This window comes from Pristis pectinata, chromosome 18, assembly GCF_009764475.1.
Source record: "Pristis pectinata isolate sPriPec2 chromosome 18, sPriPec2.1.pri, whole genome shotgun sequence".
Taxonomy (NCBI): Eukaryota; Metazoa; Chordata; class Chondrichthyes; order Rhinopristiformes; family Pristidae; genus Pristis; species Pristis pectinata.
In genome coordinates this window covers 6,782,738-6,806,363 of record NC_067422.1, presented here as the reverse complement: position 1 = coordinate 6,806,363, position 23,626 = coordinate 6,782,738, and the positions used below count along the sequence as shown (strand labels likewise).

Below are 23,626 nucleotides of genomic sequence, written 5' to 3'. Positions count from 1 at the left end.
GGAGCCCATGCCTCCAATATTGCTGACCCTACACCTCAAATATATCGAAACTGTCTGTCAATTTTGCCGACTCCACCCCTTGAGTCCACTCCCCCCCCCCACCCCCCAACCTCACTTTGCCTCAGCTACACCAACCATTTGGTGGAGGGTGCCACTGAGCACAGCGTTGGGCGTAGCGCCAGGACCCTTCTTTCCTTGTTGGAGATGCCGACTGCCCACCAGTGGTGCGGAGCTCAGTTCCCCACTTGCGACCTTCCCTCACCTCACTGAACGCAAACTCACAGAAGCTTCCACCTAATTACAGGAAGGTTCGAGCACAAATTGCTCCGTCCAGTTATGTACCGAGTCCTCCCCCTCTCCGATCTGTGGGGATCGCCTTCCGAACCCATGTCCTAAATCCTCCTCCTTTTCATCCCTGCCAGAAAACTTCACTGCATGAGGAACTACATCCACATGAACCTGTTTGCCTCGTTTATTCTGCGAGCAACGTCGATCCTCATTAAAGATGCTCTTTTCAAAACACAATACAACCAGATCCCCGAGGACGTTGACATTAAAGTCTGGTTTAACAACGAGGTAAGGCCCTGTCGGGCTGGCGCTCATTATTCCGTGGTGAAGTTCTGTAGGGAGCCTCTTAGCGGAGTGAGTTTGTCAGGTCAGATGTTTGGCTACACGTGTTAGAAAGAAAGGCATGCATTTCTATAACACCCTTTCACAACCTTGGGACATCCCAAAGTCCTTTGAAAGTCCGGCCACTTTTCTAATGCGGAAAAAGCGGCAGCTAATTTGCGCACAGCAAGCTCCCACAAACAGCAACGTGATACTAACCAGGCAAGAAGGTGAATGCAGATGTTAGAAACCTGAAACAAAATGGTGAACCCTGGAAACACCTCAGCACGTCCAGCGGAAAGGGAGTTAGTGTTTCCGTGGGATGATCTTTCATCGGAACTGGGACAAGTTAGGCATCAGCAGGTTTAACGATGCAGAGGAGTGAGGGTGGGGTGGAGAGGAACTAAAAGGGATGGGGACCGAGAGAGACTGAATGTCACAAGTCTTGGTGGTGCTGGCTGAGAGAGTGGGGTAAAGGCCACTGAATAACAAAAGGTGTGTTGGAGGGGAGGCGGGGCCGGGATGTAAACAGAAAGAACTTAGCAAAAGAAGATGAGTTCTGGATTCTATGACACTGATTGAGGTAGAAATGTTGGCCAGGGCACCAGAGAGACTTACCCGGTAACAGGGCACAAAATCTTTCACCCCCACCTGAGATAACAGTTAAAGTTCAACATCCCATCCAAAGTGCGGTGTCTTCAGCAGTGCTGCGCTCCCTCAGAGGTACACAGCAGATCTGGGCTGGATTTTTGAACCCAGGTCCCTAAAGTGGGACTTGAATGCACAATCTTCTGATTGAGAGACCGAGGTGCTGCCCATTGAGTCAAGCCTCATGTTGCTGGTTACAATGGGTTATACACCTGTTATTCCTCTTGATGTTAAGGGAAGCGTTAACGAGCAGCTGATCCAATACCAGCCACGTGTTGAAGTTAGCTCCGAGTCCCTGGAGCATCTCATGATGGTGAAGTATCTGACCTGGAACCATTAGAACTTGTTTCCAACAGTTTAAACATGACACCATTTGAACCTCCAGTACTGTCTCTCTGAATGATTTCTGAATTACATCAGTGACTGCACCATAAAATCACACAGCACAGAAACATGCCAAAATCAAAGTTGAAAGCCAAAGTCAAAGTCATGGTTGAGTTTATTGTCATGTGCACAAGTCCACGTGTGCACAGGTGCAATGAAAAACTTACTTGTAGCAGCATCACAGGCACAGAGCATCAGATAAGCAGCATTCACAAGAAAAACATAAATTAAGATTCTTAGTTTGATGAATGATAGAGAAATGGAGGGCTGTGTGGGAGGGAAGGGCTAGGTAGATATTAGAGCAGGATAAAATGTCGGCACAACATCGTGGGCCGAAGGGCCTGTACTGTGCTGTAATGTTCGGTGTTCTATAAACATAAATTCTACACAATTTCTACAAGAAAGTACACAATTAGAACAAAAACAATGTCTATTTAAGTGCAAAGTAGTCATAATGTTGCTAAACTCTAGTGATTAGGGTTGTGCCGGTTGGTTCAAGAACCGAATGGTTGAAGGGAGGTAGCTGTTCCTGAACCTGGTGGTGTGGGACCTCAGGCTTCTGAACCACCTGCCCGATGGCAGCTGCGAGAAGATGACGTGGCCCGGACGGTGGGGATCTTTGATGGTGGATGTTGCCTTCTTCAGGCAGCGCCTCATGTAGATAGTCCAGCCCACCACATTCATTGCTGATTATCAATTATCCATCTACACTAATCCCATTTACCAGTACTTGGTCCATAACTTTCAATACCTCAGCGATAAATACTCCTTAAGTGCTGTTAGAGTACCTGCTCCAATATGAGACTCAGGCAGTCCATTCCAGTTGGAAAACATCCCAGAATGTTCAGCAGGAATTGAGGAAGGATCTGAGAAGGCAAGTCCCCCTGTTCCACTACCTCAACAGAAGGCTGACACTGGAAAAGTACTGAGCATCGTTTAACCAGCGGCAAGATCGGGATTTTTCCCTCTGCGTTACGAGGAAGGTCATCATTAAACTGGAAAGAGTGCCGAGATTTACGAGGATGCTGCCAGGACTCGAGGGCCTAAGTTATAGGGAGAGTCTGGGCAGGCTGGGACTTTATTCCTTGGAACATAAGAGATTGAGGGGTGTCCTTATGGTAGTGTATAAAATGATGAGGGGTATGGATAGGGTGAATGCCCATAGTCTTTTTCCCAGGGTAGGGGAACTAAAAACTAGAGGGCATAGGTTGAAGGTGAGAGGTGAAAGATTTAAAAGGGACCTGAGGGGCAACTTCTTCACGTGGAGGGTAGTGGGTATATCGAATGAGCTGCCAGAGGCAGGTATAATAACAACATTTAAAAGACACTTGGACAAGTACATGGACAGGAGGTGTTGAGAGGGATATGGGCCAAAGGTGGGCAAATGGGACTAGCTTGGTGGGCACCGTGGTCGGCATGGACCGGTTGGGCCGAAGGGTCTGTTTCTCTGTTGTATGTCTCTATAATTGATTAGTGTAGGTGGACAAAAGGGTCGGCACGGACATTGTGGACCAAAGGGCCTGTTTCTGTGTGGCTTCCATGATTCTGCTGCCACCTCCCCCACTGTGAAGTCAAGCATGATGTTTAATCATTCCCTCTCTCACTAAGGCAAGTGTATGAGGGAAGGATTAATATCAGCAGTCCCACCCCAGGAAGAAGATCCAGCGGCCAGTATTACCACCGTCCAATATTCCCATCCTGGAGGTTAAGATTGGACACAGTTCTGACACAGGAATGGGACCAACCTGGACAAGCTCCCTGCAGAGATGTCTCCCCTGCATCTCAACACCTCTCAGAAGAAGAGAGAGCTAAATGAGGAAAAATATATCCAAACCAACACTGTTGGTCTTTTGTCCCAGTGACCTCTCCTCAATCTCTGCCTGATGCAAGGGGATCAAAGAACTATAAATGGACTGATTATCTAGAGAAAATATGTTCTTCTGCTCTTCAAATCCCTTTCTCAATGGTCCATTGTGGGTAACCTAAGAGTATAATGATTAGCCAAACAAAACACAATGCTGATTACTGGATTAGTTGATAAATTCAGTCCCAGAACTGATTGGGGAATGAGTGCAGTCTGACTGAGCTGTTTCCCGTATGGTCTAACTCAGGGACAGGAATGTAACTACCAACCATTAAAGTGCTGGAGAACTTTCACTCAAACTGCCTATGAGTAAAACACAACAGGAGCAGGAGTAGGCCACTCGGTCCCTCAAACCTGTTCAATACGACTACGGCTGATCTGCTTCATGCCTTGTCGTTCCTTCTGTACGGTTCCCCATAGCCCTCAATACCCTGCTCTTTTAAAACATGTATCTACTTAAATAACAATCCAGCCTCTGCAGTCCTCTGGGGTAGAGAATTTGAGATTCACCATCCTCAGTTATAAGTGACTGTCCCTCTAATCTTGTAGTTATGTCCCCAGTTCGGGGTTCTCCCAGCTTGACATCCACCCTGTCAGGATTTTATACGTTTCAATAAGATCGCCCCTTATTCTTCTCAACTCCAAGAACGTAGATCTAACTCCTTTAGCTGCACGTGCAAGTTCGACCCTCTTGACCCAGGAATTGGCTTTATGAATCTTTTATGGACATAAGTAAGGGGACCAAAACTGTGCTCAGTATTCCGGGTGTGCCCCGACCCAGACAATTGTAACAATGCTTCCCCATTTCTAAACTCCACTCCTCTTGCGACCGAAGTGCTGTTTGCCTTCTGAACTAAAACCGCTTGTTGTGCCTGCCTGATCATTTTTTGTGATCCGTAGACAAAAACCCCAAGATTCCTCTGTAATTCATTCATCTGGTATCGCTCTCCATTTAGATAATTGCCTGCCTTTAGGTTCCTCTTACTGAAGAGCATGACCTTACACTTTCCCACATTCAGCTCCATTTGCTAAGCTTTCACCCACTCCACCTATCTCCATCTTGCAACGTCCAAATATTCTCATCGCAATGTTCCCTCCCATGTATTTTTGTGTCTTCAGCAAACCTGGATACCTTATACCCTGCCCCTTCTGCAGCTCACTAAAATAGTATTAATATAAATCACAGATAATCAAGGGTCAAGAACTGATCCTTGAAGGTCATTGTGTGAGCTGCCCCAGGACCCGTGCTGAGAGAGACCGTGTCCCTGCGGGGCTCCCTGATAATCAGGAACAGAAATAGGGACAGGACCAGGCCATTCGGACCCTTGAGCCTGCTCCGCCGTTGGTAAGATCCAACTTTCTTCAAGTCCAACACACGAAATGCTGGAGGAACTCAGCGGGTCATGTCCAAATGAAGGGTCTCGACCGCAGACCAGATGAAGGGTCTCGACCCAAATGTCGACTGCCCAGGGACCCCCCCCCCCAGCAGAAGTTCCTCCAGCATCATGTTTGATGCTCTAGATTCCAGCATCTGCTGTCTCTTGTGTCTCCATTTTCCCACGTCCACTTTCTGCCCTCTCCCCATCACCCCTGATTCCCTTCCTGATTAAAAATCTCTCACCGCTTTGAACATACTCAAGTATTTACCCTCTTTCAGCTTTCTTCAGCAAGGGATTGCAAAGACTCTCAACCCTTTTGGAAAAAAGATTCTCCCTCATTCACTCCCATTCTGAGACCACGTCCTTCAATCCTGGACTCTCCCAAGATCAGAAACAAACACCCAGCATTTGCCCTGTCAAGCTGCCAAGGTACCTTATGTTTCAATAAGACTAAATCTCATTCTTCTAAACATTAACAAGTAAAACCCAACCCAATCCACCCTGGAATCATCCTGGTGAACCTTCTCTGAACTGCTTCCAAAGAATTCTGCTTCAAAGAATTAAATTTCAGAATGATATGATATTACATTTCCCCATTTTAAATTGCCATAACAGGTTCAAGAGCTTGTTGGATAGGCATATGGAGGAATGTGAGATAGAGGGATATGCGGGAGGAAGGGGTTAGGTAGTGCGAGGGTGGTCTGATGGACGGCACGACACAGTGGGCCGAAGGGCCTGTTTTGTGCTGTATGGTTCTATCGTTCTATGATGAAAGGTCTTTCCTTAAATGAGGGGGCCAGAACTGTGTTCTGTACTCCAGATGTGGTCTTGCCTCGTGCCAGGTAATAAGACTTCCCTAATTTTATAAGCCAACCCTCTTTTTTTTTAAATAAAAGCCAGTTTTTCCTTGAACCTACCTGCTGCAGCTGTATGTTCGCTTTGTTTCATGGATGAAGAGCTCCTAATCCCTTCTGAATCTTCCTTTATTTAAATGATAATCTGTTTTACTGTTCTTCCTTCCAAAGTGAAGAACTTCGCATCTCCCCTTATTACACTCGATCTGCCCTATCACTTAGCCTATCAATATCTCTCTGTAAACTGTGCAGTCTATCCTCCCCCCCTTCCCCCAGTCTCAAATTTTGCATCATCCACAAACATGTATGTTTGATTCCGTCCTCTACATGATTAATGTAAACTGATCCCAGCACTGATCCCAGCCTTAAAATGACCCCCTTATCCCTACACACTTCCTGCTGGTTAGCCAATCCTCTATCCGTGCTAACATATTACCTCCGACACTATGAACCATCCTTTCATGAGGAACCTTGTCAAACAACATCCCAAATATATTACATCTACTGGTCCTCCTCTGTCAATTCTGGCTCATACTCCCTAAAAGAACTTTAATACATTTCTCAGATTTTTTGTTTTGAAGAAACAGTCAAAGGGTGATTTAAGGGGAGCAATTTTAGCCCAACCTGTCCTTCGGAAAATTGAAGTAATTGATGTCAACTCACTCTTCACTGATGTCAATTCCACTGGGAATTTTTGCCTGGAACTTTAGTTATTATAACTCCCAAAGAATGTGTATTCCTGGGGCAGAATTTGATGGACTTTGGATAGACTTCAGGAAGTTAGGACTACAGACTTGTGGGATGTGTTAACTGTATCTTGGAGCATGATGTTTTATCCCTGTGTCCAAACCTATCTCATAACAGAGCTGAGCTGCTAAGTGCTGGCACTAGACAATTGAAACTGGGGCAGCACAGGTTTTCCCACAGCGCTGGCAACCCTCGTTACCTCGGGAAACACTCACCGAGGAGAGACAGCCGGGGAATGGGCTGGAATCCCCACAGTTGATCAGTCAGCACGGCCTATTTTTTAATTTCAAAAATAATCTTTATTCATAATAAAAAGTAAATACAAAGGAATAAGCACAGTCCAAAACATTTTACATTCTTAGTGTCATACGGTCAATGCATTCAGTGGTGTTAACTTTTTTTGTAAACGATAGCACCATCGCCACTCGTGTGCCCCCCTGGGGTGAGACACCCTTTTAAGGTTAGAGGGGCTTCCCCACCTGACTCAGCCCCTCTGTGTCCTGTAGCAGAAGGAGCCCAGACTGTGGTCCTTCCCCACAGAGCCTTAGCATTGGCTGCACCCAGCTTCGGTGCGTCCCTCAGTATGGACTCCTGCACCCAGGACTGCCAGTCAGCAGCATTCCCTAACGGGCATCTCGCTGAGCTGGGAGACCAACAGGTTTCGGGCAGACCAAAGGTCGTCCTTCACCGAGCTGATGACCTTCTAGCAGCACTTGATGTCTGTCTCGGTGTGTGTGTGTGTCCAGGAACAGCTTGTAGATCAGAGAGTCCTCTGTCACGCAACTGCTGGAGATGAACCGGGACACTGACCCCTGCATCCTTCCCCACACCCTCTTCGCAAATCCACAGTCTGCAAAGAGGTGGGTGACCGTCTCCTCCCCGCCCCAGCCGTCCCCAGGGCAGCGTGCGTTGGGGACCAGACAACACAACCTCGCAGCTGGGTGGATGAAGCTACCTGCCGACGCTGGGAGGGTCTGATTCTTTCACCCTTATCCCCGTTCCACCCATTCCCCTTCAGGTCAGGGCACCGGAAGTGTTGAAGCAGCTTAGGCAGTGAAAGCATCAAAGGTGGCTCCTTTCACAATTCGGCTGGACGTGTTGCTCCTAATCCATCGCTGACAGCTGGTGTGGTGAGCTGGGTCTGTTCTCTCACTGTGCTGCTTTCTATCTCCCTTGGATAATACATCCTTAATGATAAAGTCCTCACCTTCTCCCTCGCGCAGCACAGTGACACAGCAGGTAGCACTTCTGCCTCCAGAGACCCGGGCTCAATCCTGATCTCGGGCGCTGCCCATGTGGAGTTTGCACGTCCCCCCCCCCGTGACTGTGGTGGGCTTCCTCCCACATCCCAAAGACGTGCTGGTGGTTAATTGGCTGCTGTAAGTTACCCCTTAGTGTAGGTAAGTGGCAAAAGAATCAAAGGGAAGTTGTAGGAGTGCGGAGAGAGTAGGTTGCAGAGCCAAAGGGGATTGATTCCCAGGAGCCGGCGCGGAGCCGGTGGGCTAAGTCGTGTGGTAAAAAAGATATCAGATGAGACTTATGACTTATAAAAAGGCAGCGTTACAGACAAAGGGCCATGAATCCTGCATATGACACAGAAGCCGGTAACCGTGTCAACACACACGGGTGCCAGAGCAATGTCATGACCCTTGTTGTTGCGTGTGTGGTGCACGCCTGGAATTCCGGCCGGACCGACTTATCGGTTCCATCTGCTCTCAGGTGGATATGTAAGAGATCCCGTGGAACTATGTTGAAGCAGAGCAGGAGAGCTCTCCCCGGGGTTCTGGTCAACATCAACCAACATCAGTAAAACAGAACATCCATATCATTGGAGACACAAGAGACTGCAGACGCTGGAATCTGGGGCAACCAACAATCTGCTGGAGGAACTCAGCGGGTCGAGCAGCGTCTGTGGGAGGAAAGGAATTGTCGACATTTCCAGTCGAAACCCTGCATCAGGACTCCAGATAAGATTTCTTTATTAGTCACATGTACATCGAAACACACAGTGAAATGCATCTTTTGCGTAGAGTGTTCTGGGGGCAGCCCACAAATGTCGCCATGCTTCCGGCGCCAACATAGCACGCCCACAATTTCCTGACCAGTACGTCTTTGGAACGTGGGAGGAAACCGGAGCACCCGGAGGAAACCCACGCAGACACGGGGAGAACGTACAAACTCCTTACAGACAGCGGCAGGAATTGAACCCAGGTCACTGGTGCTGTAATAGCGTTACACTAACTGCTACACTACTGTGCCTGCCCTGCTGATTTTGGGAGCTTGCTGTGCACACCAGCAGCTTTACTTCGTTAGGAGTTTGAGGAGATTTGGTATGTCACCAAAGACACTTGCAAGTTTCTACAGATGTACGGTGGAGAGCATCCTAACTGGTTGCATCACCGCCTGGTACGGAGGCTCCAATGCACAGGATCGCAAGAGGCTGCAGAGGGCTGTAGACTCAGCCAGCTCCATCACGGGCACAACCCTCCCCACCATCGAGGACATCTTCAAGAGGCGGTGCCTCAAGAAGGCGGCGTCCATCACAAAGGACGCTCACCACCCGGGACATGCTCTCTTCTTGTTACTACCATCGGGGAGGAGGTACAGGAGCCCGAAGAGCCACACTCAACGATTCAGGAACAGCTTCTTCCCCTCCGCCATCAGATTTCTGAATGGCCCACAAACCCATGAACACTACCTCATCGTTCCTTTTTTATGCACTATTTGTTTTGTAATTTATAGTTTTTTTATGTCTTGCATTGTACTGCTGCCGTAAAATAACAAATTTCACATCATATAAGTGTTAATAAATCTGACTCTGACAAAGCAGTGATTATATTTCAAGAGAGTACTTGATTGGCTGAAAAGCATATGAGGTTGTGAAAGGCATTTTATAAATCCTCATTTCATTTTAGAAAACTCTGGTACCATTTTGTACTAATGTTGTTCCGTGGGGAGTGGAAGAGCCATAAAATTCTCAGATGTGGTCTGATACATTTCCAGTAGTGTACATTACACTGATACATTACAGTAGTGATGAGGGCTGTGCAGGTTGGTTCACGAACCGAATGGTTGAAGGGAAGTTGCTGTTCCTGAACCTGCTGGTGTGGGTCTTCAGGCTTCTGTACCTCCTGCCCAATGGTAGCTGCGAGAAGATGACATGGCCTGGATGGTGGGGATCTTTGATGACAGGTGTTGCTTCCATGTAGATACTCTTGATGGTGGGGCGGGACATGCCCGCGATGTATTGGGCTGAGTCCGCGACTCTCTGCGGGTGACCCCAATGTAACTAACCCACAATTCAGGAGATAGACATATGGGGCAAACACTGACTGAGTGGAAGTACTAGAGAAACAAAGGACTGCAGATGCTGGAATCTCGATGAAAAACACGATGATTCACGCTGGAGGAACTCAGCAGGCCAGGCAGCATCCGTGGAGAAAAGCAGGCGGTCGACGTTTCGGGTCAGGACCCTTCTTCAGGACTGAAGATAGGAAAAGGGGAAGCCCAATATATAGGAGGGAAAAGCAGAGCAGTGATAGGTGGACAAAAGAGGGGAGGCGGGGTGGGCACAAGGTGGTGATAGGTAGATGCAGGTCAGAGGTAGTGTTAGGCAGGTGTGGGGGGGGAGGGGAGAGCAGATCCACCGGGGGACGGGTCGAAGGTAAGGAGAGAGGCTAGGAAAGGGAAGAAGAGAAGAAGCAAGGTGGGGGGGGGGGGGGGTGTAGGGGATTACCTAAAGTGGGAGAATTCAATGTTCATGCCGTTAAGCTGCAAGGTTCCAAGATGGAAAATGAGGTGCTGTTTGCGCTCGGAATTCTCCTGGCGGTGGAGGAGGCCGAGGACTGACATATCAGTGATAGTATGGGAGGGGGAGTTGAAGTGACTGGCAACGGGGAGGTGCAGGTCGCGGTTACGGACGGAGCGCAGGTGTTCTGCGAAACGGTCACCTAGTCTGCGTTTGGTCTCACCAGTGTAGAGGAGGCCACACTTGCAGCACCGAGTGCAGTAGATGATACTAAGGGAACTGACAGAGTGGAGCCTCCCCACCACCTCTCCCCGGGGAGGGGCCACTCCCTGCAGCCGCGCTGTTGTGGGCTGAAGGGACGATCGGGCAACGGTCTGGAGGGACCACAAGATACGCAGGAGGTTTGCAGCATTGAGGGAAGAACTCTGACCCATTTGGGCTTATTCCCTGAGGAGTCTGAGGTATCACCGGGCATCACTCCATCCTCACCCCCTCCGTCTCTCAGCACCTTGGCTGTTTTGGACGATCCACAGGCTCTAACCCTTGTTTCCTTTCCTCCTGCAGACGGCTGCGGGGTGTCGGACTGCCCAGGTGCTCATGCAGTACTGCGTTGGGGCCAATTACTACTGGCTGCTGATCGAAGGGATCTACTTGCACAACCTGCTAGTGCTCACCGTTTTCTCCGAGAGGAATTACTTTAATATTTATTTATGTATTGGCTGGGGTAGGTGCTCGGTTCACTCTTGGGTGTGGGTGGGGGTAGGGAAGGTTCCCGAGTGTGTCGGTCCGGTTCCAGTGTCCAATCCGGTGTGTGCCTAGATCGTCACCTTGACGTTCACTCTAGTGCCACTCCCGGATGACTTTAGCCATTCCGTGTCTTGGGATAATCGGATTGGCCAGCAGTCAAGAGCAAACGGCTCTGCTTCCCACACCGTTTGCTGTGGGCTCCCTGGGTTTGGTCACTGGGATGCTGACACCCAACTGGGATTCTCCAACAGCTTAGTAAATGCACCTGTCGGCTACGATGGTCTTGGATTTACCCCTCCCCAACCCTGGGCTCAGTGCTCCTCGGATATTGGTCAGACGAAACCCCAGGCAGGATGCTTGCTCCTGAATCTCACCCCATGAATCATCCGGTGCGGGCACAGGGTGAGGCCAGAATTGGCACCAACCCTCAGTCAGTCCCTCCCCGTCTTTGCAAACAAAGGTGGAGTGTTTGAGTGGGAATGGGAGGGAAACAGTGAGGCCAAAGGCCAGATAAACGGACGCACCAAAAGTCCCATCTAATTGTACGTAACCAGTTATATGTTGGTTTGCAGGGTCACCGGTGTTGTTCGTTGTTCCTTGGGTGGTCATTAAATATTTATATGAAAACACTGGGTGAGTGGTTCATTCAGGTTTGTCACGCAGGTACAGTTTCATGGTGCACCCAATGCCAAAGGCAACCGACCAATAGAGTCAGAGAGTCATACAGCATGGAAACAGGCCCTTCGGCCCAACTCGTCCCGTTTGCCTGTGTTTGGCCCATATCCCTCTAAACCTCGCTAGTAGCTCGCAGGATCAAACCAGGAGAAGGGGACACAAACTAGATGGGAGCAAAGTACCGCAGATGCTGGAAATCCAAATCAGAAACAGAGAAGGCTAGAAGTACCCAGTGGGTCAGGTAACAGCAGTGGGGAGAGAAACAGAGCCAAGGTTTTGGGTTAAGATGCCAAAAGTGAAGAGGGGAGAGTTGGAGAGGGGAGAGAAGCACGATGAACATTGCAGAGAGTTGGGGGAAGGAGTGCCTGTGAGAGGAGCAGAGTGAAGTTATTGAGATAACTAACGAGTTCACAGCCTGCTCCCTGTCACAGACATTCCCTCCATTCCCTCCAACAGCCCTCCTCTCTGCAACTTAATATGTCCTTCCCTCCTCCCTTTCCCAGCTCTTGACTTGGATCATCGACTGTTTCTTTCACCACAGATGCTGCTCAACCCGCTGAACACTTTCAGCTTTTGTTCTTTTGAAACCAGATTTGCCACTGACGTACAACCTTCCCCGACACACGAGCCCCTCAACCTACAAGCCCTTAAGCACACAATCACCCCACATACAAATTCCCTGCCACACACAGCCCCTAGTGTGTAGACTCTGAGCTCCCCTCGGTGTTCTCCCAGATGAGCTCAGAAATGTCTCATTGGTCACTGGGAAGGGGGTCACTGTCAGGATCAGTGGGAGGGGTCACCGTCAGGGTCAGTGGGAGGGGGAGGGTCAGTGGGGAGGGGTCACTGACAGGGTGCATGAGAGGTGGGGTCAGTGGGAGGGGTCAGGATCAATGGGAGGGGTCACTGTCAGGGTCAGAGTCAATGGGAGAGGTCACTGTCAGGGTCAGTGGGTGGGGTCAGGGTCAATGGGAAGGGTCACTGTCAAGGTGGGTGAGGGGTGGGGTCAGTGGGAGGGGTCAGTGTCAATGGGAGGGGTCACTGTCAGGGTGGGTGAGAGGTGGGTGGGTTACCTGTCCGTGAAGACGATGTCTGTGTTGAAGCGTGTTGTTTATCCCCAGGTGTTGGACAACGAACGAAAACATGGCCTACTGGTGGATCATTCGTACACCCATCCTCTTCTCCATTCTGGTACGGAGCACCACACTCCGCCGCTTGTTGACGGCGATTTGCAACGAGCGGCTTTAACATCAGTTCTTATGGGATTTGTTCCTTTGTTTTTCCAGATCAACTTTTTCATTTTTATCCGAATTATTCATATACTGGTGTCCAAGCTCAGAGCTCACCAGATGAGATACACTGATTACAAGTTCAGGTACGGGCCTTGTGGTTTCAACATCTGTCCATTCATCTGGCTGCCCAACCCTCCCCTCCCTCTCCTCCCCGCTCCTCCTCCTCCCCCCCTCCTCACCCCCTTCCTCCCCACTCCCCCTCCTCCCCCCTCCCCCCCCTCCTCCACCTCCTCCCTCCCCGCTCCTCCTCCCCCCAACCCTCTCCCCGCCCTCCTCCCTCTCCCCAACCCTCTCCCCGCCTCCTCCCTCTCCCCTCCCCCTCCTCCCTCCCCAGCCCTCCTCTCCCTCTCCTCCCTCCCCCTCCTCCCTCCCCCAACCCTCCCCTCCCTCCCAACTCTCCCTCCCCCACCCTCTCCCCTCCCCCTCCTCCCTCCCCGACTATCCCTCCCCCAACCCTCTCCCCTCCCCCTCCTCCCTCCCCTCCCCTGACCCTCCTCCTCCCTCCCCCTCCCCTCCTCTCCCTGACTCCCTCCTCCCCTCCCCAACTCTCCCTCCCCCAACCTTCCCCTCCCCAACTCTCCCTCCCCCAACCTTCCCCTCTCCCTGCCCCAACCCTCCCCTCTCCTCCCCCGACTCCCTCCCCGACTCCCTCCCCCCAACCCTCCCCTCCCCTCCCCAACTCCCTCCTCCCCAACCCTCCCCTCCCCAACTCCCTCCTCCCCAATTCTCCCTTCCCCCCAAATCTCCCCTCTCCAATTCTCTCCATCCCCTCTGCACCCCAACACTCCCCTCCCCCAACACTCCCCTCTTCCAATACTGCCCTCCCCCAACTCCCTCCCCCCAAATCTCCCCCCAACCTTCCCCTCCCCACTCCAACACTTCCCTCCCCCGAACTCTTCTCCCAAACCCTCCCCTCCCAACTCTCCCCTCTACCCTTTGCTCCACCTCTCTCCTCCTGACCATCCTTCCTCCCTCCCTCCACTCCCCTTCATCTTCCCTGCTTCCGTTCGCTTTTTCTCCTCTGCTGTTTTCCACAACCATCTCTCCCCTCCGCCTCCCCACCCCCAGCCTCCCTCCCTCCCTCACTCTGCAGAGCTCCCCAGATTTCCCACCAGAAAGTGGGACGGTGGGAACGGCTGTGGTACAAACACTCACCTGTCCCTGCCTGGATCTCCTGTGCGCTCTGCGGCAGACCCCACAGTGGGACGGGAATGTGACCCAAGGTTTGCCCTGCCTGGGGTCTCCATCTGAGCTCCGTCACTCTGACACACAGCCACTGGCGGAGGCAGGAGGTGATTGACAAGTCCCCGTTCAATTGAGCATTGGATTGGTGGCTGGTTCTCTCAGAGTGCTACGCCGGGAGGGATAATGATTGACAGTAATTGGCAATTGGTTTATTATTGACACACGTACCAAGATACAATGAAGAGTTTTGTTTACGTGCCATCCAAACAGACCATAAGTACATCAAATTGGGACAGAAGCAAAATTAAAACAGAATGCAGAATATCGCCTTACAGTCACGGAGAAAGGGCAGTGCAGGAAGACAAAAAATGTGCAAGGGCCACGACGAGGTAGATTGTGAGGTCCTTATTGTATAAGAAGTCCGTTCAAGAGTCTTATAACAGCGGGACAGAAGCTGTCTTTGAGCCCTGTGTTACGTGCTTTCAGGCTTTTTCTATCTCTTGCCCGAGGGGAGAGGGGAGAGGGGAGAAGGGAGAATGGCCGGGGTGGGAGGGGTCCTGGATTATGTCGGCTGCTTCCCTGAGGCAGCAGGAAGTGTAGATGGGGTCTGTGGAGGGGAGGCTGGTTTGCGTGGCAGACTGGGCCGTTTCTGCAGAGTCCGGGCCGTGCCGCAGAGTCCGGGCCGTGCCCGCAGAGTCCGGGCCGGACCTCAATGCTCTAACTGGTTTCTCCTTCTCCACCAGGTTGGCCAAGTCCACACTCACGCTTATTCCCCTTCTGGGGATTCACGAGGTGGTGTTTGCCTTCGTCACGGACGAGCACGCCCAGGGCACGCTGCGACACGTCAAGCTCTTCTTCGAGCTCTTCTTGAATTCCTTTCAGGTAGGCCTTGGCTCCAGATTCAGGGCTTCCCGCTGCTCTCTGTGGCTCCCAGCGTAGGCAAAACTCCCATCCTGCGACCCCCCCTCACCCCCAATTGCAGGCCCAGTCCCACCAGAGACCGTGGTCGGGCTTGTCACTGAATAAAACCACTGGCCCACTGGCCCCTCACACCCAAGGGTGGGTCACCAGAGCCAGAGCACGGCCAGCACCCTCTTAGCCAGCCAGAGGGAGTGCCCACTGACTGGAGGGTGTGCCCACTGGCTGGAGGGAGTGTACACTGCCCCAACTACAGACCGACAACACACGGCCCCGACCACAGGCCGACAACACACGGCCCCGACTACAGGCCAACAACACACAGCCCCAACTACAACACACAGCCCCAACTACAACACACAGCCCCGACCACAGGCCGACAACACACGGCCCCGACTACAGGCCAACAACACACAGCCCCAACTACAACACACGGCCCCGACTACAGGCTGACAACACACAACCTTCACTGCCCATGTATTTGTCATTACATATAGTCGAGCAAAGTTTCTCATCCATCCTGACCTCAGTCTCTCTCCCTCACTTGCAGGGTATGCTGGTTGCCATTTTGTACTGCTTTGTCAACAGAGAGGTAAGGTTGTCTCCAACACTTCAGCTGCTGCTGTTGGGACCAGCTGTGTGTGTGTGTGTGTGTGGTTATGAGTGAGTTTGAGTCTGTACATGCCTTCAAGAGTGCATATGTGTTTACGCAACTGTGTGCATGTAATGTGTGTGCAAACTTGTGTGCGCACAATTGTGTGTAATTTTATGTGCACATGTGTGCAATTGTGCACGTGTATTTGCAACTGTGTGTGTGCATGTGTGCAATTATGTGTGTGTATGCAATTGTAGGTGTGCAACTGTGTGCATGTGTGTTTGCAATTGCGCACGTATGTGTCTGCAACTGTGTGTGCATGTGTATGTATGTGTGCAGATATGCCCAGGAGTGTGCATGTGTGAGAGAGTTTGTGTGCGCGCGTGCCGGAGCGCGCATGGAGGGAGGGGTGCGCGCCCGCGTGTGTGGGGCAGTGGCGGCGGCTGACGTGAGCTCTGACCCAGCCAGATGGGGACGTGTGGGGGCCGGAGCAGTGTGGGCAGTCCCGGCGGACTCACACCTTGTGCCCGGCCCCGGGGCAGCACCGAGCTTACGGTGCGGGGCGGTGCCACACCAGGAGCGGGCGGGTCCCGTTCCTTCCTGCTCCCTACCGGTAGCAGTGGCCACTGAGAGGTCAGGCAGGGACCGGTGATCGGCGAGGCACAGAGCCACAGAGGCACGTCCCACCCGGGGGTGCCTGCACACCGGCCCAACGTTGTCCCGCTGAGTGTTGTGGACTGGCCACGGGCTTCATGGGGTGAGCTGTGGACCCGACCTCAGGACACACCAGAGGTCCTGCAGAGGCTGGAATCCGCAGTAACACACACCCACACCCACACCCACACCCACCCACACACACACACACAATGCTGCAGCAACGCAGTGGGCCGGGCAGCGTCTGTGCAAGGAGAGGAACATGAGCAAGGTGGTTATCAGAATGTGGAGCCCTGACCATCCTCAGTGAGGCTGGCTGAGAACGGGCAGCTCGCAGCCGGGGGACGGAGAGTGGGGACAGGGTCTGACCCAGGTCACGGGGGGTGGGGGTGGGGGGAGCGCACGGAGAGACAGGGTCTGACCTGGGTCACGGGGGTTGGCGGGGTGGTGGTGGTCTGGGTCTGACCCGGGTCACGGGGGCGAGAGGACAATTTAGAATGTGGGGATGTTATCCATTGCTCACTCTCATCTCTATCTGGTTTATCCTCCCCCCACCTCTCTCCTCCCTCCCTCCCTCACCTACACCCACACCCACCTCCTCCCTCCTACTCTCCCCCTCCCCCTCCCTCCCTCCACACCCACCTCCTCCCTCTCTCTCTCCCACCTCCATCCCATTCTCCCTTCCCTCACATCCCACCTCCCCACTCCCCCCCCCACCGCACCCCCCGCCCCCCCCCCCCCCAGGTGCAGTCGGAGCTGCTGAAGAAGTGGAAGAGGTGGAAACTGGGCAAGGACCTGGATGACGAGCATCGCCACACCTACAGCCAGCCTCCCCAGGTCCGCAGCGGCAGCGGCAGCCTGGAGAAGCACAACCTGGTGGGCGGCTGGCCGAACGGCGCGGGTGAGAGCGGCCCCGGGGCGCCGGCCGCTCCCCGCGGCGCCCAGCACACCGAGCCCGGCTCCCAGCACCAGCTCCACTGCTTCCAGTTCCCGCGGGGGGCCGACCACAAGGCGCTGTGCCTGATGGAGAGCAACTGTTAGTGGGGGCGAGTGGGAGGGAGGCTGAGGCAGGGTTTCGGAGGGTCTCCCCCCTTCCTGGCCGGGCGTCCGTCCCTGAGCCTGGCTCCTGACGACGCCTTGCTCTTGGAGTGTGGCTGGTCTCAGTGGAAGGACACTGTGGCACCGATCTAAAGCAGTGGGAGCAGCACTCTGAAGGGGACCTGAAATACCACCCCCCCCCAAAAAAAAACAGAACAACGTGGGCAGCTAGTGGGACCATAGACACAGTGGCTTCACCTACAATCCTGCCCTCGCTCTCCGATCTTCTCTGTACAGCCCTGTGAGATACCAGCCAAGTTATGGTGTACAGGATTGGTGCAGAGTTGAACTCGTATTGAACCTGCTCTGGTGACCCGCGGTCAGGAGAACAGGGTTCCCCACCCTGCTGTATCCTGCCTGTTATATACCTCAGGGTTGCGGAGAAGCAAGGTCAACCGGCCATTAAAAAAACCCTTCACCCGATGTCAGGATTTCGACGGTGCTGGTGGATTTGGGTTTAGATGTCTTGTGGACTTTTCCTCTTGTATCTCCAGGTCCCTGCACCCTTCCCTCACTCAGAGCGAGGTTTGTCCTGAGTACCCAGCAAGTTAAAGGTGCCCGTGAAACCAGGGAGTTTGGTGTAATATCGCTTAAGGTGTGCACCCACACTGGTGTCTCAGCATATCTTTTCAGAGCTGTGGTGTGAGGCACCAGGAGTGACATCCGTGGTACAGTTCGACCAAGGTCCTCGATCGACAAAAGGTCTGCTTTCAGAAGCGTCACTTCTCAGATCCCCCTTCCCGAACCCGCCCAGTCCCCAGTGATTGGGGGCCCTGTGGGGTTAGTGAATGGGTGGGGAATGGGCTGTCCGGTCCTGCACTGACTGTGAGTGGACATCACAGTAAGAATCAAAGGCAGGTGTCTATGTTTAGTGTTTATTGATGTGATAAATATTGAATAAGGTGAGATGTGACCATTGTTAACAAAGCCAGCATCGAGTGGTCATCCCGGTTGCCCTTGAGGAGGCGCCTGCTTGAACCACTGTGCTCCGTGTGGTGAAGGTGCAGTGCGATGAGGGAATTTCAGGATTTGGACCTCGTGATGACGAAGGAATGGCAGCATAATTCCCAAGTCAGGCTAGTGTGGCAGAGGGGGTGGTGTTGTGGAGGGGGTGGTGTTGTGGAGGGAGTGGTGTTGTTGGTGTTGTGGAGGGAGTGATGTGTCTCTGCACCTTACCCGTTAGTTGGTAGAGACCTCAATGAATAACGTAAGAACGGAATGGAAAAACACAGAGATTGAGCCACAAACAGTTAATTCAGTGTAATACACCTCAGCCATCCCTTGGGACAGAGCACCTTATCTCCAGTTTTCTGACTTTGTCTCTTGGACCAAGCAGTGAGGTCTTCAATCCCTGATGGAACTCCAGTTGTAGCGGCAGAAGGTTGGATAGAAAAGTGTGGGAGGACACTCGTGGTCCCCAGCATAGATCACTGAGGCCGAATGGTCTGTCAGTGTTCCATAGAAGCAAAGTGAGGGGACCATGCTGTAGCTTCCCCAGCGAGAACCCGCCATCACGGACCTTGCCCTTCATTGTCATTCGGATACACGGATGAGGAGGGGAACAGTCTGTCTGCTGAAACACTCTTCCATTGTGGCTTCTCCCAGCTCTGTTCAGACTCAGTGGGAGCTGCAGAGCAGCCAGGAGCCTGCTTATGTCACAGCCTTACAGCTCAGAAACAGGTCCCCAACCTGTGCAGGTTATCAGGTCCCCGTCTATACTAATCCCATTTTCCCATGGCCTGCTAAACCTTGGCACTTCAAGTTCTGTAAATTTTTCCTAAATGTTGTCACAGTGTCCTTCCTCCAGCCCTCAGCCAGTGCGTTCCAGCTTCCAGCCACTCTCTGGGTGAAACAGTTCTTCCCCAGATCCTCTCGAAGTCTCCTACCCCTTGCCCTAAGCCCATGCCCTTTGATTACCTGCTGAAGGGAGAAGTTTCTCACCATCTACCCTGTCATAATTTTCAGTGCCTCAATCAGCAGACCCCTCAGTTCCAGGAAAAACAAACCCAGCCTGTCCAGTGCCTCCTCATTGCGGAAGAGCTCCATCCCAGGGAACATCCTGGTGAGCCTCCTCTGCACCGTCTCCAGTGCAGTGTGGTGACCAGAACATCACGCACTACTCCAGATGGAGCCTCATAATATTTCATACAGTTTCACCATGATCTTTCTGCTCTTGTACTCTACACCTCGGCTAATGAAGTCGTGTCCCATCTTATCCGTCTGTATTGGTGCCTTCGAGGATCCTTGGACATAGACACCAAGGTCCCTCAGTACTTCCTAGGGTCCTAGAGTTCATTCTGTAAACCCGAGCCACATTAGTCCTCCCAAAATACATCACCTGACATTTTTTCGGATTAAATTCCTTCTGCCATTGCTCAGCCCAACTTTTCAGCTGGTCAATATGGATCTGTGGCCAGTGATTACCCTTCTCACTATTAATTACACCACCAATTTTCATGCCATCTGCAAACTTACCAGTCATTCCTCCTACGTTAACATCTCAGTTGTGAAATATAAATAACAAACAAGGGTCTCAGCGCCGATCCCTGTGGTACACCACTAGTCACAAGCTTCCAATCACAGAACAGCCCCCCACCATCTGCCTCTGCCTCCTACCACCACGCCAACTTTGGATCCAACTTGCCCTGGATCCCGTGGGGCTGTAACCTTCTGGGCCAGTCTCCCACGTGGGACCTTGTCAAATACTTTACTGAAGTCCGTGCACTCGATGTCACAGCACTACCCTCCTCGATACACTTTATCACCTCCTCGAAAAATTAAATAAAATTAGATGTGGAAGGCCATTCAGCCCATTGACTCTTATGCTGGGTCCCAGACCAATCCCATCAGTGTCAAAGCCCCACTTTTTTCCCTGAAGCTTATTCCTCACACCCACTAATGCCAGCCACCTACAGTAGGGGTGGATTTCAGCGATAGGACCAGCATTTACTGCCATCCCCAACTGCCCTGGAATGAAACACCATGAGGGTGATGAAGAGTCAACTACTTGGTCTTGGTCTGGAGTCACATACAGGTCAGACCAGTTATGGACGAGAGCATTCCTTCCCTGACGGACGTTAGTTAACCAGATTGGACAAATCTTGTGCTCCTGTTTACCCACAACTTATTGCAGATTTACTGAGCTGCTGCTGTGGGATTTGAACCTGTATAGCCCAGGGCTCAACAGTAGCCTTTCCTGCAGCCCATCTTAGACTCTGTTTGGTTTTCCCTCTTGTTGCCTTGGTTTCAAACTCACTGGTCAATCCCAATGGGAGATCAGACAAATTGTATTCTCTGGTGATTAGCAAGGTAAGGGATAATTTGATTGTGGGGAACTGACGGGGTCGAGAGAGGGGAAGTCTTTCTGCAGATGGGGACGGCCAGGGTCTCGAAGTGAGAGCCAAACCCTCTGGGAGTGAAGCCTCCACACACACACACACACACACACACACACACACACACACACACACAGGGCAGGGAAGGTTTGTAACTCTGTCCTGTAATCAACAATTGATAGAACGTAGAACAGTAGAGCAGGAACAGGCCCTTCAGCCCACAATGTCTGTGCCTACCATGATGCTGATCTAAACTGATCCCACCTGCCCACACACGGTCCATGTCTCTCCATCCCCTGTCTGTTTATGTGTCTGTCTAAATGCCTCTTAAACATTGCTGTTCAATCACCACCCTGACAGCCTGTTGGTATTGGCATTGGTTTATTATTGTCACTTGTACCGAGGTACAGTGAAAAACTTGTCTTGCAAACCGATCGTACAGATCAATTCATTACACAGTGCAGTTACATTGAGTTAGTACAGAGTGCATTGATGTAGCACAGGTAAAAACAATAACAGTACAGAGTAAAATGTCACAGCTACAGAGAAAGTGCAGTGCAATAAGGTGCAAGGTCACAACAAGGTAGATCGTGAAGTCATAGTCCATCTCATTGTATAAGGGAACTGTTCAATAGTCTTATCACAGTGGGATAGAAGCTGTCCTTAAGTCTGGTGGTACGTGCCCTCAGGCTCCTGTATCTTCTGCCTGATGGAAGAGGAGAGAAGAGAGAATGTCCTGGGTGGGAGGGGTCTTTGATTATGCTGGCTGCTTCGCCAAGACAATGAGAGGTAAAGACAGAGTCCAAGGAGGGGAGGCTGGTGTCCGTGACGCGCTGGGCTGTGTCCACAACTCTCTGCAGTTTCTTGCTGTCCTGGGCAGACCAGTTGCCATACCAAGCCGTGATGCATCCAGATAGGATGCTTTCTATGGTGCATCGATAAAAGTTGGTGAGAGTCAAAGGGGACAAACCGAATTTCTTTAACCTCCTGAGGAAGTAGAGGTGAGCTTTCTTGGCGGTGGCATCTACGTGATTTGACCAGGACAAGCTTGCAGGCACCCACCACTCTCTGTGTAAAATTTGTCCTGTACATTTCTTGTAAACTTTCCCCCTCTCATCTTAAAGCTGTGCTCTCTTGTACTTGACATTCCTCCCCTGGGAAAAAAGACTCTCTACCCTGCCCGTGCCCGTCATAATCTTATACACCATCAGGTCTCCCCTTAGCACCCGACACTCCAGAGAAAACAACCCAAGTTTGTTGGATTTAACCATAAATTCGATAGGTTTACGAAAACCATAAGTAACAGGTGTGGGTGCGAAAGGGAGACAGATGGAGCTGGGACACTGAGCAGCCACAGTCTCACTAGTGGTGAACGATGACCTCCTCTTGTTCTGTGATCCGAGACGGGTTGGGGTTGGGTGTTTGGTGGGGGGGGGGGGGGGGGATGTCAGGGTGGCGGGAGGTGGAATATTAGAAGCCCAGCACTACGTCGAAGCAGGAAAGTGGCACCTGCCCAGGGGGAGTGCCCCGGGCTCCCTGAAGTTGGCACCTTGTGTCAACCAAGCACCCACTGGTCTACTGGGTATGGGGCTTCAGCGCGGTGAGCCCTGGTCCCTGAGGTCCAGGGACCAGGAAACCTTACAGAGACAAGGGACAGAGGGCGAGAAGCTCTCGCCCACTCCCTCCACACCCCACTGTCCCACTCACACTTGGTTTCCCAAAAATCCATCGACCGGATGAATCCAACGCGGCAGGAGCCGTGCTGAGTCACCCAGGATGCGTGAAGCTCAGGGTGGAGATGCCTCCCGCCCTGTGTGGGACCCCAGGAGCTGTTTATAAAGGACGGTCTTCACCTGCTGACATCCTCCGGAGGTCAAAGACCCCCCCCCCCCCTCAACAGGGGGAGCTGGGGGGTAGGGAGGGGAGGGGAATCCTTGCTGTTACTTGTAATGTGTTTTGCTGTAACCCACAGGTGTAGAAGCAGGGGTGTAGTGTGAGTCCAGTTTGCTAGCAGTCACCACGTGTGTGCTCCTGACCAGCGCTCAGGCAACGTGCTCTGCTTCTCGTTGATGCCGGCGCTTGTGATATGTTCCGTGCAACCGAGGGCGGGGGCTGACCATCGACACACACACCGGCCCCTTGCACCGGTTCCCCTCTGGTGCAGGAGGGGGGTGGGCACTATAAATACGTTCAATGTCAGCCCTCTCGGCTTCAATGTTGTATGATAACCGTTTGAGTGTATCAAATGTGCAATGAATTCTGTCTGAATCAACAGATGTGTTTAAGAATAGCCCACAAAATCTATGAATTATTGAAGCTTATTTGCACAATTTAAATTATATAAACGTGTAAAATATGTACATATGTATGACATAAAGATTTTGTATGTGATACTCTCAGACCAGACGTTCTCATCAAGTTGAATATTTTTCCTGGAGGTTGCGGTGTGACTCCCTGTGCTGAGCACCGCTGGCTGCCCCGGACCCTGGAACACACCCACCCCAGGGGCAGGGGGTCCGATCCGTCCCTGAATGGGGGCCGCAAACGTCCCACAGTGCCGACCTGCGGTGTGGTATCACGGGGCGCCCTGGGCACAGGGTGGGCGTGAGGCGGGGTGGGGGGGTGGGGTGGGGTGGGGGTCCTCCCCTGCTCCCTCCGGACCCCCTCCTCACCTCTGCGGTGGCTCCAGCGCCGGCTTGTTGCCCCCCCCCCCCCCCCGTCCCCGCGACTGGGACACAGGGCGGGCGGATCGCGGATCGTCCCGTGTCCCGCACTTGTGCAAATGAAGCGAGGATGGCGACCAACCAGAAACCCGAAGCTCTTGTGCTGCCGAACCGACCTGCATTTATATGGCACCTTTTATAAACTCAGGATGTCCCGAAGCACCCTGTGGA

At 52.2% G+C, this 23,626-nt stretch overlaps 1 protein-coding gene across 10 annotated transcripts in view; it reads left to right on the top strand.

The window, feature by feature from the left end:
* gcgra (glucagon receptor a) overlaps nt 1–23,110 on the top strand; it is a 103,973-nt gene extending 80,863 nt beyond the window's left edge. For 9 of the 10 annotated variants that reach the window (XM_052032884.1, XM_052032891.1, XM_052032887.1 and 6 more), the window contains 8 exons: nt 423–576; nt 10,798–10,957; nt 11,553–11,613; nt 12,777–12,846; nt 12,942–13,030; nt 14,876–15,014; nt 15,601–15,642; nt 17,044–23,110. In XM_052032884.1, the coding sequence (XP_051888844.1) occupies nt 423–576; nt 10,798–10,957; nt 11,553–11,613; nt 12,777–12,846; nt 12,942–13,030; nt 14,876–15,014; nt 15,601–15,642; nt 17,044–17,340 (1,012 nt within the window). In that variant the 3' untranslated portion in view covers nt 17,341–23,110. The remainder of the gene's footprint in view (nt 1–422; nt 577–10,797; nt 10,958–11,552; nt 11,614–12,776; nt 12,847–12,941; nt 13,031–14,875; nt 15,015–15,600; nt 15,643–17,043) is intronic. The other variant, XM_052032893.1, reaches the window with a different exon arrangement.
* Nucleotides 23,111–23,626: the final 516 nt, after the last annotated feature.